Source organism: Pelodiscus sinensis, chromosome 5 (genome assembly GCF_049634645.1).
Source record: "Pelodiscus sinensis isolate JC-2024 chromosome 5, ASM4963464v1, whole genome shotgun sequence".
Lineage (NCBI taxonomy): Eukaryota > Metazoa > Chordata > Testudines > Trionychidae > Pelodiscus > Pelodiscus sinensis.
In genome coordinates, this window is record NC_134715.1 from 84,747,771 (window position 1) to 84,764,530 (window position 16,760).

The 16,760-nt window shown below is 43.7% G+C and overlaps 1 protein-coding gene across 7 annotated transcripts in view; it reads left to right on the forward strand.

The window, feature by feature from the left end:
• Nucleotides 1–451: 451 nt before the first annotated feature.
• The window catches only part of NMU (neuromedin U), a 35,534-nt gene continuing 19,225 nt past the window's right edge, over nucleotides 452–16,760 (forward strand). For 4 of the 7 annotated variants that reach the window (XM_075930398.1, XM_075930402.1, XM_075930399.1 and 1 more), the window contains exons 1-4: nucleotides 452–930; nucleotides 6,397–6,455; nucleotides 9,723–9,773; nucleotides 9,874–9,933. In XM_075930398.1, the coding sequence (XP_075786513.1) occupies nucleotides 771–930; nucleotides 6,397–6,455; nucleotides 9,723–9,773; nucleotides 9,874–9,933 (330 nt within the window). In that variant the 5' untranslated portion in view covers nucleotides 452–770. The remainder of the gene's footprint in view (nucleotides 931–6,396; nucleotides 6,456–9,722; nucleotides 9,774–9,873; nucleotides 9,934–16,760) is intronic. The other 3 variants (XM_075930401.1, XM_075930404.1, XM_075930405.1) reach the window with 2 other exon arrangements.

Below are 16,760 nucleotides of genomic sequence, written 5' to 3' on the forward strand. Positions count from 1 at the left end.
AACTTAATTGATTTTCATTTACCCTGTTAGTTACTTGGGTGCAAATCTAACCCACTTATTTTGGGTTAATGGTGGTGTTAGATTTCTTTAAAACTTAAAACTTGTCATTTTTACAAAAACACTCCATTTCAAATGCAACACCCTACAGTGCAAAAGATAATGTTTTAACCACGCACAAATGACTCAACAGAACGGAGCAGTCACCCCGGAGCACTCGCAGGGAGCAGAATGTCGTTTCGTGTGTCCCCCTTCATAAACCCAGAGGTACTGAAGTTGTTTCTTACGGGAAAAGTCCCTTGAAAGCGAGGATCCAAATTTGAGACTGTGTGTGTGGGGTGGGGGGAAGGTGTTTTATTGCTTGATCCCTTCCCGCTGTGCTGTGCGTCCAGTGGAACCGAGGTGCCCCCAAGCGGCCGTGGCTTTTCTTCTGCACTTCCCACCCACCCAGCAGCAGCAGCAGGAGCTCCGCGCTCGTGCCCTCCTGGCGGTGGGGCAGGATCCCTGGCCCGGGATGAGTCACGCGCTGCCCCGGCCGGGCTCGGCGGGACTGGGACCCGCGTGGATGCGGAGGAGCGGGGATGACGCGGAGTCTCCGTGAGTCAGGATGACGCAGGCCACGTGTCCGGGAGATTTAAAAGTTTGGGAAGGGACGGCGGGCTCCGCAGCGTGGCGGCTCCGGCGGGGGAGTCGGGACCTCAGCAGCAGCAGGTGAGGTGGGGAAGGGCTTCGCGGCGCATACTCGGGGCCAGCCGGACCCTTCAGCAGGCGCCATGCTTGGGGACTCTGGCCAGCAGCGGACCCCGGTTCAGCAACACGCCGCCGGCTCCCGCGGCAGCCAGCCCGGCCTGAGGAAGCAGCCGGCGAGCCTCAGCGGCGCGTCGGGAGCCCTGCTCCTGCTGCTCCTGGCCTCCTGGACGTGCGCCAGCCAAGGTGAGAGCTAGCCCCGGTCCTTGCCCCTGCTCCTGTGGGTGGGAGGGCGCCTCCCCTGCCCCGGTCTAGCTGCACCTCAGCCCCTCTCTGCTTCCCGCGGCGGGGCGCTGGCTAACAGAGGGGTGTCCCCGCCAGTCCCTTTCGCCGGGTGCTCAGGCTACGGGCGAGGCCAGGTGGGTGAATGAATATCTGTGGCGGGACCAGCTGCCTTCTTTTGGTGAGAGAAAGGGACAAGCTGCCCAGCCACGTTGCACCCCTGGTTTGGGCAGGGTAAGCCTTCGGGGAGGTGAATCTCTGCCCCATCCCCTCGCCCAGGGCCTGGGACAGTTGCTTGAGGGATGCAGCTACCTGAAAGGTACGAGAGTCCAGAGGCGCAAAGCGCCCGTGGAGTGGGAGCCCCCCCTCCTGCTATGTGCTTTGCCTTGGCACCACCTAGCCAAGGTGCCGGGACAGAAGGGAGAGTGGCATTGAACCTAGAGAGACGTTTGAGTGAATCGTCCCATTCTGAACATGCGGCTAGAGAGGCAATGGCTACCGCCATGCATTAATACTGAATACAGAAATCCCTCTCTTGAGGTCAAGAGTCATGAAATTGGGAGTCCAAGCAGATGAAGATACCTTATCACTCACTGGAACACAGAGAGGTATTCTCCCCATACTCTGCAAAAGCGACGAGGAGTCCTGTGGCACCTAATAGACTAACTGAAGTGTAGGAGCATAAGCTTTCGTGGGCAAAGACCCACTTCGTCAGATGCATGTACATGCATCTGACGAAGTGGGTCTTTGCCCACGAAAGCTTATGCTCCTACACTTCAGTTAGTCTATAAGGTGCCACAGGACTCCTCGTCGCTTTTGCAGATTCAGACTAACACGGCTACTCCTCTGATACTTGTCCCCATACTCTGACAGCACATTCGTATGGAGAAATATTTTGGTACATACTACCATTTGCCTTTGAAATCGGGGAAGTCTTAGAGAAATGATCTGTGATGGCACAAAGTCCTGTAAATATTGCTAGTCACTGTTTTGTTTGAATAGCTATTGTATTTTCAGAACAGTACTCCAAACCATGGTACCTGCAGTACATCTTGCAGTATCTCAGGACATCACAGCAGATTATAGACAATGCTCTGGCAACCTTAAGTGACTTTCTTAGCGTAGGTTTAATTCTGATTTGCAGTGTTTAATTAATGCAATTTTTTTGTAGATGAATTCCCTTTTATGTGTACAGAGGTCCCAATTTCAGTTCCACCTGTTGGTGGTTATATACAAAATTTGTACAATTTCTTATTCATGTTACAGCTTATACGTTTTATTCATGTGAAGCAAGAATAATGTAACAAATCTGATTATATCATATTGAAAGGTTACAAAAATAAGTACAGGTTGAATCTCTCTAGTCTAGCACTTTCTGATGTGGCTACATTCGTGGTCTGGCATAGGGATGTTAAACTGCAGTTATCTGACTAATCATGTAGTTGATTAGTGGTACATCACTGGTGGCTCTTACTACAACTACATTTAAAATGGAGAGGTGCTGCATCCCGAACCAGTGCAATCCAGGACTGCCCGGTCCCAGCTCACGCTGAGTCCAGCAGTTCCTGTTCCCAGTGGCTAAGGCCCTGTCTGCTGCAAACAGAGGCTGCTCCGGCACCACACACAGAGGCGGTGGCTCAGCAGCTTCCCCTTCTCCTTCAGCCCACCTGCTGCCACTGATGGGGGGGGGGGAGGGCAAGGCAGCACCATAGAGCTCCTGATTTCCTTCCCCTTGCTCCCTCTGATAGAGGCAGCAAGAGGGGGGAAGCAAGTAGTGGACTACTCGCTAACATCCCTAGTCTAGCAAGATTTTAGTTAGCTGGATGTCCACTTACCATGAGTGTGGCCGAGTTTCTTGCAAGGTATGAGACATTATAAATGCTTAATTTTTAGGTTTAAAGGAAATGCTGATAAGTAGTATTGTAATAGAATATAGCTTTCATTGTATAGTCTTTTCCTGTTCTTCAGATCTCAAGGTGATTTGCAGTGTAGCTTATAAATTTATAAATGCTTAATTTTTAGGTTTAATGTCTCATACCTTTCAAATAAAATCAGATTGCAGAACAGTTTTTTTTTCTGTAAAATAGTTTGAGAACAGAGCTCTTTTTGACTCAAGAGTAGCAATAAGAAATAAGTATTTCATGCCTTGTCCTTTGCTTTCATGCCATGTTTTTGGTTCAAAATAATTACTATATTTACTTTTTTCAGCATAACTCTGAATTTCTTGAGCATTCAGTCTGTTTGAAGTTTTTGATACTTTTTCCTTGGAAAGCGTCTACTTGAAATAAAATGACATTTACTTTACCCTCCAAAGGATTATGGGACCCATTCAGTGGTGTGTCTCCGATTTCAGCTCATGGGAATTGCATGCATTCAATACCTCACAGGATCAGGGCCTTATTGTTTAGTGTTGCCATTAATCTTTGCTCAAAGAAGACTGGCGATCTTTAGCTCTAGTACCTAATTTGTGTACTTAAGAGACCATAGTTGTTAAAATATATTCATACTAATTGTTACACATGATCAAATATTCGATTAATGAATATCGCCATTGATTTTAATGGGAGCAGGGTTATTCTCTGAATCTAAAAAGGGCATAGTCTTATGTTCTTTGTACAACCAAAATTCCCCTTGACCTAAATATATATATATATATATAATCTCATATTACCAAAGTATAAAATGCAGTGGCTATTAGAGATTGACTAAGCATAAACTTGTTATGGTTGTGCACAGATATGTTAAAATTTCTGTGAATCCTTTGTGTTAAACGAAATTCCACAGTAGTCTTCAATGGTTAGTCATGTAGGGCCCATAGAATCGTTTAACAACACCAATATAAAAATAAGCAAGGCTTTAAGTACCTTTCCTTGTCAATATTGTGACTTTCACCTTTTTATCTCCATTTTATGTACTCAATATAAGAAGACAAGTGTTACGCGTGTGATACTTATACAAAATGATTCTCAACAACCATCATGATTTAAATGGTAGAATTCCACTGCAATCCTTGTTTGTGCATCCCAAATCTGAATGCGAAGTTCTCTAAATCAGTGTTTCTCAACCTTTTTTTATAAACTACCCCTTTAAAAAAAATATAAGTACCCCCAGTACCTACATTTTTCAGACACACACATTTTTTTTCTACCATTGCAGCACATTTGTTTAAATAACTGAATCGTAGCAGGGCGGGTGATGAAATTTTTGGGTGTAGAAAGTACAAAAATAATAATGCGCTGTAAAACTTAAAACAAATTCAGTTTTCTCCAAATTTCAGTTATGTTGCTGTACCCTTCGGACTTCCCTCGTGTACCCCTAAGGGTACTCGTACTGCTGGTTGAGAAAACATTGCTCTAAATCTTTTTATTTTCCAGTACAATAAAATTTCGTACCTACAGTAGTTTTTTTTCCCCATTAGACACTCAAGAAAGCTACATTTCATTTTTCTTAACAAAAGGGTAGCACTTTAAGGTTTAAAGTTACTAAATTCCAGAATTAAAGTGTTAAAGTTAATTAACGTATATTCATATTAATAGACTTGATCTGATATCACTCAGCTAGTGAAATAGTTTATCTTCTTTACACTGTAAAGTCAGTTTATTTATGTTAACTTGGAGTACTTGCCACACTGAAATGTGAATCCTTTTGGTTAATAAACTGAGATGATTTTGAAAACATATTTAAAATACATGTATTATTCTTTTGGAAACTGCTGCTTGGAAGTGCAAGAGTGAGGTTCTCGTGGGTGTTGGAATCACTTGCTCACTCACTGTACAAGTTTAGAACCAGTGTTGAAATCCTGCCATCCTTGTTCATGTAAGCAGTCCCAGGGTATGTCTACACTATAGTTGGAGAACTGCAGCTGGCCCAGGCCAGCTAGCTTAGGCTGGTGGATCTCTTGCAAAGGGGCTGTTTATCTGTGGTGTACATGTTCAGGTTCAGACTAACCAGAACTACTAGATCCAGCATCAGCATGTAGACCATCAAATAAAAGTTTAAAGAGATTGGTAAATACACTATATACAGAGTAGAGAGAAATTATTTAGGGCTAATATTTATTTTACATTTATTAATGTAAAATCTGAAGTGTGATATTCTGACCACTCCATCGTATTTTCAGGTAAAGCAAGATTTAAATCCTTAAGGTGTTTGTTTTTTTTTCTTTGAAAATTATCATTCCCATGCTTACATTTCTGCATGACTGAACATTTACAGATCTCTCCTTTTAAAAATAGAATTCTTACAACACTTAGATTTCAGACTTCATAATTATCATGCTTCATTAGCTCTCCCAAATAGACTCATTTTAAAAATCAGTCTTCTAAAAAACAAAAATGTTAGTTATATTGTTTGATGTTTATCTTCTCTCAAATGTAGCTAATGGAGAAAATATCCCTTGCAGGATAAAGGTTCTCCCACATTTCAGCTATTTAAATAATTCACTGTTTCACTGGCTGAGCTTGTCTTCTCAGTATCTCCTAACTTAAAGTCTTCAGGATGATATTGATGTTCTTCTGCCAACTTCCTAATGGCTTTAGAAGATATGTGCACCACCAGGTGTTCTCCTGGACTTTCTGCACACTTTGGGAAAAATCTCTTGCCAAGTGCTCCTTCATCCAATGCCCTTTAATCTCCAGCACCCATCTCCCAGAGTATCTTCTACCATATTTACATGTTCCTGGCTGTAAATTAAGGCCCTCTTCCCCCCTCCCCCAGGAAAGCATTTAAGCAACTAGTTAGCTCAATATTCAAACCCCAAGCATTTAAAAATCATGCATCAGGACTCCCAAAATCAATAGATTAGTTGAAAATGATGTAGTTTTTAATATAAAATACAGAATTGGGTTTTTTTTGGTTTTTAAGTTTAAGGTGGGCTATTCTTTCAAACTTTTGTCAGGAGGTATGAGGACTAGAAATTTAATTTCAGCTTTCATTTAGAAAAGTCATACCAAATACCTCCAGAGGCTGTGGGTTTGTAAAATATATATGTATGAGCGAGAGAGAGCTATTGTTACTATTTTCTAATCTTTGATGGATGCGTTCAGGATGAGATGAGCTATGAGACTTGATAGATTTTTAGGAATTGGATTTTTTTTTTTTTTACACTGGGGTTTTAGGTATTTAGGTCTGCTAGATAGGTTTTTTTTTTTTGTTTGTTTGTTTTTCAATCCTGCCACATGCAGCTGAGCAGAGTTACATCAGTGTGAATGTTGATGGAACTCAACTGCAGGATAATAATTTTTGAGACCACGGACTCCCATATACTATAACTCCCTATATTTCAGAAGCTCAGCATCTTTCACTTTTACACATTCTGGGCATCAAATCCTTAGGAATATAAACTATTTGACATACTATATACAAGAAAAATAATTACAAACAGAATAATTTTAACCCTTGTTCTTTGGTATCTGCCCTTTCTGTTTCTAGGTGTCCCAATGCCATCTCAAGAATTACAGACAGAACAAGATTCGCAGCTGTGGCATGAAGTAAGCAGCAATATCTTCAAGTGCTGGCTCAACCATGTGTTTCAATAATATGCTATTAGTGTTTGACTGTTGTGGATGATTTATTGTATAAGGGGCAGGTATAGATAATGCATCAGTGGTGTTGTGATCATCACAAAGCCTATCCACACACAGCTATATACTCCATATGATCCTTATTACATGGCAGGAGTTTGAGAGCTGCCATTGTTTCTTGACATCCTCAATTAGAGAGATGGTTTTTTTTGTTGTTTTTTTGGGCATTCCACATCCTTTGCACAAGTATTCCCCCACAGAAGAAAACACTGAATTACACAAACTAATCAAGCCATCTCTGATCATAAGCAGTGTAGATTCAGATTGGAGATCACAGAAAAGAGTTCTTTCTGCTGCTCCCACATGTAACCATCTTATATTTTAAATAGTCCTGACATACAGGAGGAGTCTTTCCTCTTTTCATTTTGACCTTGCCTACATAAATTGTATACTTCTATATTATTCTGGGGATGGGATGTAACCACTTTTTTCAGATTGCTGAATATTAAACATTTCATCTAATACAAATATCAGAGTAATCATTAGGCAGGGAGTCGAAGTCATTAGAGCAAGGAGAAAATTGTGTTGGCTCATGCAGAAGTAGACTTAGTATGCCTAATCATTGCTAGTTAAATGAAAGCTCATATCTATGGGCCCCATAGAAAATATGTATAATTGTAATGTAGAATAAACAGTGTAGTTTTTGTTACAGGAAAAGAAGTTAAGTCTGTAAGCACGGTACACCGTACAAAAACATTTAATCAGTCTTATATTTTGGTTCACTTAATATTGGATTATGTACTGCTTCAATTATATATTTTGGGTGCTGACTGATGTTACAGTATGTTGTATTCTTAATTCTGGACATTTTGATTTATGTACATGTATTTTGATTACAATATGTGACTTGGGTGTTAGGTGGCCTGAGAGTATTGTCCTCTGCTCTGTAATATGGACAGAGCATTGTCATATAACATTTGGAATATTATTACATTTGTCACCTTTGTAAGGTGCTATGTAATATTAAAAAACAAAAGCCTTATCATAGGAAGAAGATGTATTATATACATGTAGTAAACTTACTGTTCAAGATGATTCTTCTAAAATGATGCTCATAGTACAACAGCAGCCATATACTTTCTTGCAGACTTAAACCTAAAGAAAAATGCAAGATTTGTCTAATAAATTAATAAATGTAGGCTCTGTTGGTCTAAGGGGCTGGGGCGAGAGAGTTCTAGTCACAGGCCCCTTGCCTTCCTGCCAGCCTCTGCTCTCTTTTAAATCCAGGAATCTTCTAGTAAACACTTGTACAGATTACAACCATTATGATATTGATCATATGAGCTGATGGGCAATCTCTCAGGAAAATGAGTCTCAAACCACATAGGGGTTTATATGAAAAAAACATTTAGAAGACATTATTTTCTATATCCTTGGAATTGTAACAAAAGACCTGCGTCTAGTCTCAGGGAAGACAAAAGCAAAATTTCCATTGCCCTCAATGGATTCAGAATCAGTCCATAATATAACAAAATCAATTACCAGCTGTGTTTTACACCAAAATTAATGTGGGATTGAATTATATATGGCAAAACTGCAACTAATAAAAGGTATCTCCTGGTGGTAGGATTCTTCAAATCACAGTTGTTGTCCTGGTTATGAGAATAACACATCTGCTGCTGCTGGAAGGGATTGTCCTGGGTGGGAATCAGGCTCAAGGCTTAGAATCCCAAAATGTGTGGTTTTTTTTTTTTTTTTTTAACTGGTCTGTTTTAGCCACGTTAATTCCAATTAGCTGAAAATTCCAGTTTTCTGAAGCCACATTGGGTATGTCTAGACTACATGCCTCTTCCGACTGAGACATGTAAAATAGGCTACCTGACATAGTCAATGAAGCGGGGAGGGTGGCTGCATTAAAAAAAAAAAAGGCCACCATGCTATGCCGGCTCAGCTGATCGTCCGCCTAGTGCGAGAGTCAAGACACGGCTCAGTCGACAAGGGAAGCCTTTGTCGACTGCTCCTGTAAACCTCATTTCCCGTAACTTCTGCTAGCCTTGACTGTCGGCAGAGGCATGTAGTCTAGACATACTGCCAGTGTCCACCCATGTAACCCTATATTAATCACCAGCTAATAAGGTCTCAATGCTAATCAATAGCTTTTATATATGTATAGTGTTTCTGAGCAATTGAGGAGCAATAGCATATTGGTAGGACAATGTCAAAAATAAAAAAAGATCTGCTGGATCTAAAAGATCATTCTTAAGCAAACAGCACGTTAATGCCTTCATTCTCCATATGTGTGTGTCGTCATAACTGCAACTCAAAATTGTGCTTCCAATGTGGATGTGCCCCAGACCATTTGGATAAAGAGAGTATACTGTATTCTTGAACTTTCTTTACTGAAAATTTTAATAACTTAATTTATATGCTTTTTAGTCCCCTATTTCCCTTTCCTTACTCTCCACTGGATTACTAGAGAACTGATCAATAAGTGTCTGTTACTGTCACTGGTGTTGTATGAATAGCAGGTGGTACTCGGTTCGTAATCAGTTACACCTCCTGCAGTGCTCTTTGGTCTGAATTCAGCTTCCTTGCAATGTATCTCTCATTGGCATTCTGATTTCCATATTATATAGCATCCCCTGTGAGGCATTGAGTCTTGTCAGTGTCAGCTGAGATCAGTGGAGTCATTGAACATGGAGGGTGGCATATATACCATAGTTCCAGTGAGATACACATATTGTAAATCCCCAGGAAAACTGAAATTCAGTTTGAAAGGCACAGTTGTGGAGCTAACATTGTGTATTTCCTGCATGGCATTATTATTTTATTTATAGACTTGAATTCCAAAATTTTCCAGCTACTTCGGAGGCGATATCACAACCCCTACCCAGAAAGTTTATAATTCATTTTTAAGATATGACTGTCAGTGAGGTGAGAAACAGTAGGATGTAGAAAAAGAGAGAAGAAATATGACTATGTGGTTACTGACATTGGTCATGTACATATCTTAGTTTTTCAGTCAAAGTTTTTAATTCAGTAAAAATATATTTACATGCAGGAAATATAATAAAGAAAATAACCCAGGTTTGTGCCTCAGCGTGCATGCAAAGCATATACAAACCATATTTTAATAAACCCATCACATCTTTTGCTATACTGAACACTTTGAAAACATGTATATTTTGTCTGTTCACTGTCTGACTTTCTAAGATGCAATGCCAATTTTTACAGATAGACGATGCATGTTCTGCTTACCTGTCCATCATAGATCCTCACCCTGAGGTGAGTCTAGTTAGAAAGATATTGTTTTAATTATATATTGTTTTTCAAGTGCCATTAAATAAGAAATCTGTTATCTGTTTTCATGTTTCCTTTTCAATAGGCATCCAATGCACTGGAAGAACTTTGCTTTATGGTCATGGGATTTCTACAGAAACCTCAGGTAGTGCAAATTCAAAACTATTTTACATTTTGAAGCGTGGTTTTCAGTATACAGTAAAACTCCAATAGTCCGGCATCCAATAGTCCGGCACTCCTGATAGTCCGGCATCAAAATGGCAAGAGCCTAGTGAGTGAGCTTCGGCAAAAAATGATTCACAAGGTAACAGCGGCAGCAGCTGAACTGAGCAAAAAGGGTAAAAAGGCTTAAAAAAACTAAAACATTACAGTATACTGTATACAGTATGTACAATAAAAAGGGTTAAGAACACTTTATATACAGTATATAATGTATACAGTATATATATAATCATCTTATAGTACCTCCTGATAGTCCGGCATATTTGATAATCCGGCACCACCTAGGTCCCATAGGTTCCAGATTATTGGAAGTCTACTGTACTAACTTCCTGAAACTTTAGAATAAATTGAGGATCCATGCAAGCAATAACAACCTCCAGCTTTCTGAGTTGAGCAGTCCTTGGATAGTTATGGATATTAGCTTGCCACAGCCTTCAGTTCCATAGGCTGTGTCTACACTGGCCACATAATCCGTAATAGCTATGGAAATGAGAGAAGTCAGAATAGGGAAATGCGCGGGGGATTTAAATATCCCCCGCGGGATTTAAATAAACAGGGCCTCCGCTTTTTTCCTGCTTGGGGAAAAGCCGGAAAAGAGCATCCAGACAAGTAGGAATAAGAGATCCTCCGGAATAGGGCTTTATTCCGGAGGATCGAGCCAGTCTGGACGCTCTTTTCCGGCTTTTCCCCAAGCCGGAAAAAAGCGGCGGCCCTGTTTATTTAAATCCCGCGGGGGATATTTAAATCCCCCGTGCATTTCCCTATTCTGACTTCTCTCATTTCCATAGCTATTATGGGTTATGTGGCCAGTGTAGACACAGCCTATAGTGTGTAGCTTTGCTGCTGCTCAAGGAGGAATAGTATAAATCCATACCTCCCTCACTCTGCAGTGCCTTGTGAGGATGCAAATCCCACTGAATGCATCTGAAAGACTTACTTTGATTGGTTATGGACCAATGTTTGGGAAGCTATCTGTCTTTCGCACTCTGGTTATACAAGCTGTGGAGTCTTTGTAGCTCTAGGGTTAGAATAACCACACTTTCTTCTTCAAGTGGTCCCCATGGGTGCTCTACTCATATTGTCAGGCTCGTCCTGGCGCCGCAGCTCGGAGGCTTTGCATAGCTGTATTCAGCTGGGATGCGCATGCGTGGTGTGCAGCATGTGCTGTTCGTGCCTTTGAGCTTCGCATGCACCTGGCTTACCTGTCAGTTCCTATCAACTGTCCCTGGCCATAGAGGGAGCTTCGATTCTCTCATCCCTTCAGCAATTCTCCTTCTCCTCAGGGGATCTTTTTAGTTAATTGAAAATAGTAATAGAGATGTAGCCCTGTTAGTCTGGTCTTGCTCAATCAAAAGACAGGACTGTGCAGCACTTTAAAGACTAACAAGATGGCTTATTAGGGGATGAGCTTTCCTGGGCCAGACCCACTTTCTCAGATCAAAATTGTAAATAGCCTTTTCCCTCACTGTTCTTCTCTTATCTTAAAAAAGAAAAAGAAAAAGAATAATAAGAAGAAAAGAGACTTGTTAGCACTTCATTGAAGCCTCAGCTTCCCCAGCTTCCTGCTGTCACTGACTAAGCTTAGCCTTGGGGAATTTAACAGAAAAACTTGAACCCAGTCATGCCTGGATCTCCAGGTTTTAAAAAGTGTGCCCTATGCAGTGAGCCCATGCCCGCTTCTGATGGGCATTCAGCGTGTATATGCTGTTTAGGGAAAAACCGTGTTCCCCCAAAATGCGGGCACTGCTCAAAAATGACAGCCCGTACTCGCTGGGACAGGGAAATGTGCCTCAAGATGCTCCTTCGGGACAAGGCGCTGGACCCCAATACTTTGAATGCTGGACAACTTGGGGAGACCCAAAAGAGAAGGGTCTCTTCCTCCAAACCGCTGGCAGATAAAAGAAAAAAGATCTCCCCTGCCAGATTGCTCCCACCTGAGAGGATGGCGAGAGATAAGCCAGGGTCCTCTGGCTCTGTCCCGCAACCCTCAGTACCTGGGTTGGGGACAAAAATGAAGAAGGCTGCGGCGTCCGAAAGAGCCTCTTCGGTGCCGAAAGCAGCCTCAGTGCCAACAAGCAGCGCCCACACTACAAGGGCGCTGGCACTGCCCCGTTCAGCTCCACAACCAGCGCCGGAGCAGCAGCTACCTGTGCAGACTGCAGTGGCACCGGAGGGAACTCTCCCGGCACTGGCAACACAGCAAGCACCGTTGCCGGCGCTGTGTTGTACTCCCATGTTACGAACAGCCCCGGCACTGGCAAATACAGGGTTCTTCAACTCACTCAAATACCGGCACCGGAGCAGGAGCCGGAGCCGGAGTCGGAGCCAGCATTGATACAAGCAGAGCCCCCCGCGAAGGCATCTGTTAAAATGCAGAGACAGGGGACCCCCCACTTCCCTTCTCCACGATTTTCACCAGGTCCTTCCCCTTCTCCTCCAATGTATGTGTGACCTCTGCACCATACCTACCAGCACCACAGCCCAAAACAGCAGACCTATCACAGACGCTATTCCCCATATGGGCACCCATGCTACAGCGACTACTACAGTCACCGATCCTACTCTCCACCACGCTATCACTATTAGGCCATATAGATGGTCACCACACTATCACTATTCTCCGTGTGCCAGCTACAAGAGACGACATACTAGTTGTAGGTCATCCAGGTGTTCGTTGCCTCACCTATTGGATCGATATTACGATCATCACCATGATTCTCCGTACTCATTGCATTTACACTCCCATCACCAACAACCCTCACATGACAACCCATCGACAGCAGGGCACTCTTCGCCACAGCAGCACCATAGTCATCGAACTTTCTGGGTGTCTGGCTGGTGAGTCTTGCCCACATGCTCAGGGTTTAGCTGATTGCCATATTTAGGGTCGGGAAGGAATTTTCCTCCAGGGTAGATTGGCAGAGACCCTGGAGGTTTTTCGCCTTCCTCTGTAGCATGGGACACAGATCACAGCTGGAGGATTCTCTGCATCTTGGGGCCTTCAAAGTATTTGAAGGCTGCAATATCTGAGACATAGGTGAGAGGATTATTCTAAGAGGGGTGGGTGAGATTCTGTGGCCTGCACTGTGCAGGGGGGTCAGACTAGATGATCATAATGGTCCCTTCTGACCTTAAAGTCTTTGAGTCACCTGACTTCTCCAAGACGTAGCCTGGGTGTCACAATACAACAGTCAGACTTGGAAGATGGACAGTTGTCAGAAGCAGAGGACCAGAAGACTGAAAATATAATTCCTGACCGTTCATCCTCTTCACCAGATGAAGCGGTTTTCCCAGCGGACACGTCTCCGCTAGACGACTTCAAACAGTTCCAGGACCTCTTCAAGTGTGTGGCCCAGTCCCAGGAAATCTAGCTAACAGAAGCACAAACGAAACAGCATCGACTGCTGAAAAATTTGCACCCAAGGCAGAGTGCGAAAGTTGCCATCCCTATCGATGAAGCCATTATGGAAGTGGCAGACATCATCTGGCAGACACCAGCTTCAGTGCCACCAACCTACAGGAGAGTGGACAAGAAATATTTTGTCCCTTTCAAGAATCTAGAATTCCTTTTTAACCACCCACCGCCGAATTCGCTGGTGGTAGACTCAGCACAACAGCGGGCCAAAAGAAAACACTAGATATCAAAAAGCTAGATATATTCAGCAGGAAAGTATACTCCTCGGCAACCTTGCTCCTACGTATTTCTAGTTATGCCACCTTGTTATCGAATCACAACTTTGACAATTATGAAAAGATAGCATAGCTTCTTCAATACCTGCCAGTAAGCAAGCGCCCCCTCTTAAAGTCCCTAGTGCAGGAGGGTTTTGCGGCGGCAAGAGCGAGTTTGCTAATCTCACTGGATGTGGCGGACACAGCAGCCTGCGCAACTGCAATAGTGATGAGATGCTCATCTTGGCTTACTTCCGCAGCAGTTCCAAAGGAGCTTCACGCAAAAGTGGAAGACCTACCCTTCGACAAAAACAAGTTGTTCGCAAAAAAGATGGATGAGGTCCTCCACTCCGGAAAAGATTCCCAATCTACGCTCCGCACCCTGGGGATGTATACACCCCCGTTTCGACACAAGAGATACTACCCATACCAGAGGAGGTACAACTACTCCTATCAAAGACAACACAGCAGCAGAGACCCATAGACCAATCGCGTGCAAGACAATGACCGCAATGTAGATGACCTCAACCATCCTGTATGGGCAATCAACAAAATTCCAAGCAGCAAGTTTGATGGTTTGGTCCAGGGCATGCAACAAGTCTTTATGGTGACGGAACAACAAGTCACTCACCTTTTCCACCATCAGCTTTGACCTTTTCAAGATCAATGGGCAGCGATTACATCAGACCGCTGGGGTATTAAAACTTGTGGTATCCTAGCTCACCATCCCCTTCACCACCATGCCACCCGCAAATCCACCAGCCCCATCCCACTTCAGGGACCCATCTCACGAGACCCTGTTGAAGGAAGAGGCCCAGCGTCTGCTCTGCATAGGAGTCATAGAGCCCGTTCCTCCTCAGTTAAGAGGAAGGGGATTCTATTCACGGTATTTTCTCACAGAGAAAAAGACCGACGGATGGAGGCCTATCCTCGACCTCAGGAAGCTGAACAAATTCCTCCGCTGTCAAAGGTTCGAGATGGTGACCCTTTCCAAAATAATACCGTCACTAGAGAAAGACGATTGGTTTGCAGCCCTCAACTTGTAAGATACATACTTTCACATAGCAGTACATCCCAGCTCTCAGACATTTTCTCAGTTTCACCATCGGAAATGATAATTTCCAATACTGAGTGCTACCATTTGGACTCGCATCGGCTCCCAGGATGTCTTCAAATACCCTGGTGGTAGTAGCTGCTCACCTACGGCGCAGGGACGAGATCATATTTCCGTATCTAGATGATTGCCTTATAAAAGGCAGGTTGAGACTAGGTACTGCACATGCTTGCAGTAACCAGGCAAACATTTCTATCGCTTGGGCTCATAATCAACGAGCAGAAGTCGTCTCCAGATCCTGTGCAGAGTATAAATTGCATAGGTGCACGTCTAGATTCCACCACGGCCCGTGTGTACTTACCTCAAGAGCGCTTTCAAATTATACACGAGATGGCCACGGTAGTCATCCACATAAGTCACCGTACTTACCTGTCTCTGCTTCATGGGGCATATGGTGGCCACCACCTTCGTAGTTCAACATGCGAGACTTCACTTTCGCTGTCTACAGCACTGGCTGGCATCGGTGCATACTCCAACGAAACACTCCACACACAAGGTGATAATCCCAACTGCTTTAGTCCGCAGATCCCTGAGTTGGTGGTTGAACCCCAAAAATCTGCTAGCAGGGGTCCCATTCAAACGCCAAAAGCCATTGGCCCAGCTGACTACAGACGCCTCCCTTTTGGGTTGGGGGGCACACATCAATGGCATGTCCATGCAAGGCAGATGGTCTGCTGCGGAGGCAGTTTCCCATATCAACCTCCTAGAACTAAAAGCGGTATTCCTCGCATGCAAGCATTTTCACACGTACATTATTGGTATGACCAGCCGCGTGCTTACGGACAACATAGCAACTATGTATCATATCAATCGACAAGGAGGAGCACGATCCCAGCTACTCTGCCCACAAGCAGTCCACTTATAGAACTGATACGTACGAAACTGCATCACTCTGGTAGCGTCCTACTTACCAGGCACAAGCAATGTCATGGCGGATGCTCTCAGCAGATTTTTTCCCTCAAGATCATGAGTGGGAAATCCACCCCAATGTCCTGGACAACATCTTCCGAGCTTGGGGATCGCCGCAAATAGACATCTTCGCGACCTACGGTAACAAGAAATGTCACCTTTACTGCTCCAGAGGAGGCAAGGGCAAAGGCTCTCTTGGAGATGCAGTGTTAATCCATTAGGAAGACCTCTTCTCTATGCGTTCCCACCAAAAGTACTTATTTCAAGAGTAATCCAGAAAATCAGAGGACTCAGCTCAGGTCATACTACTAGCACCAGCCTGGACAAGACAACCGTGGTATCCATTCCTTCATAGGATGTCCCTTGCCACGCCTCCCAGACTTTTTTTCTCAAAACCAGGGGTCCCTGCTACACCCCAGACCAGAGACCCTCCACCTGACAGCGTGGCTTCTATCTGGTTCGGACTAGAAGAGCAACTTTGTTCAGAGGCAGTGAAGACAGTAATGTTGAACAGTAGAAGAAAAACTATAAGAAGGACTTACCTGGCAAAATGGACAAGATTCGTGGCTTGGTGTGAGAAAAGTGACATCGAACCACACTTGGCACAATGCATAAAATTCTTGATTATATCCTTTCCGTACACCAAGCAGGTCTTTCGATCTCTACTCTGAGAGTTCACCTATCAGCAATCACCACCTTCCATGCCACCATCGAAGGTCATTCCATCTTTGCTCATCTCATACCATAAAAGTCTCTTAAAGGAATAGCAAGCCTCGAACCATCGCAAAGACCCGTGCCTCCCGCTTGGAGCTTGGATTTGGTCCTCGACACGTTAATGTACCCACCCTTCGAGCCACTAGCCACCACATCGTTATCTATGCTCAACATGAAAGTGGTATTCTTATTGGCAATTACATCTGCCTGTAGAGTTAGCAAACTGGCAGCAATAATGGCAATGCCACCCTTCACGGTTTTCAACAAGGACTCAGTCACGTTGCATACCCATCCAGCCTTTATCCCTAAAGTCGCGACACAGCTTCATGTCAACGAACCCGTCA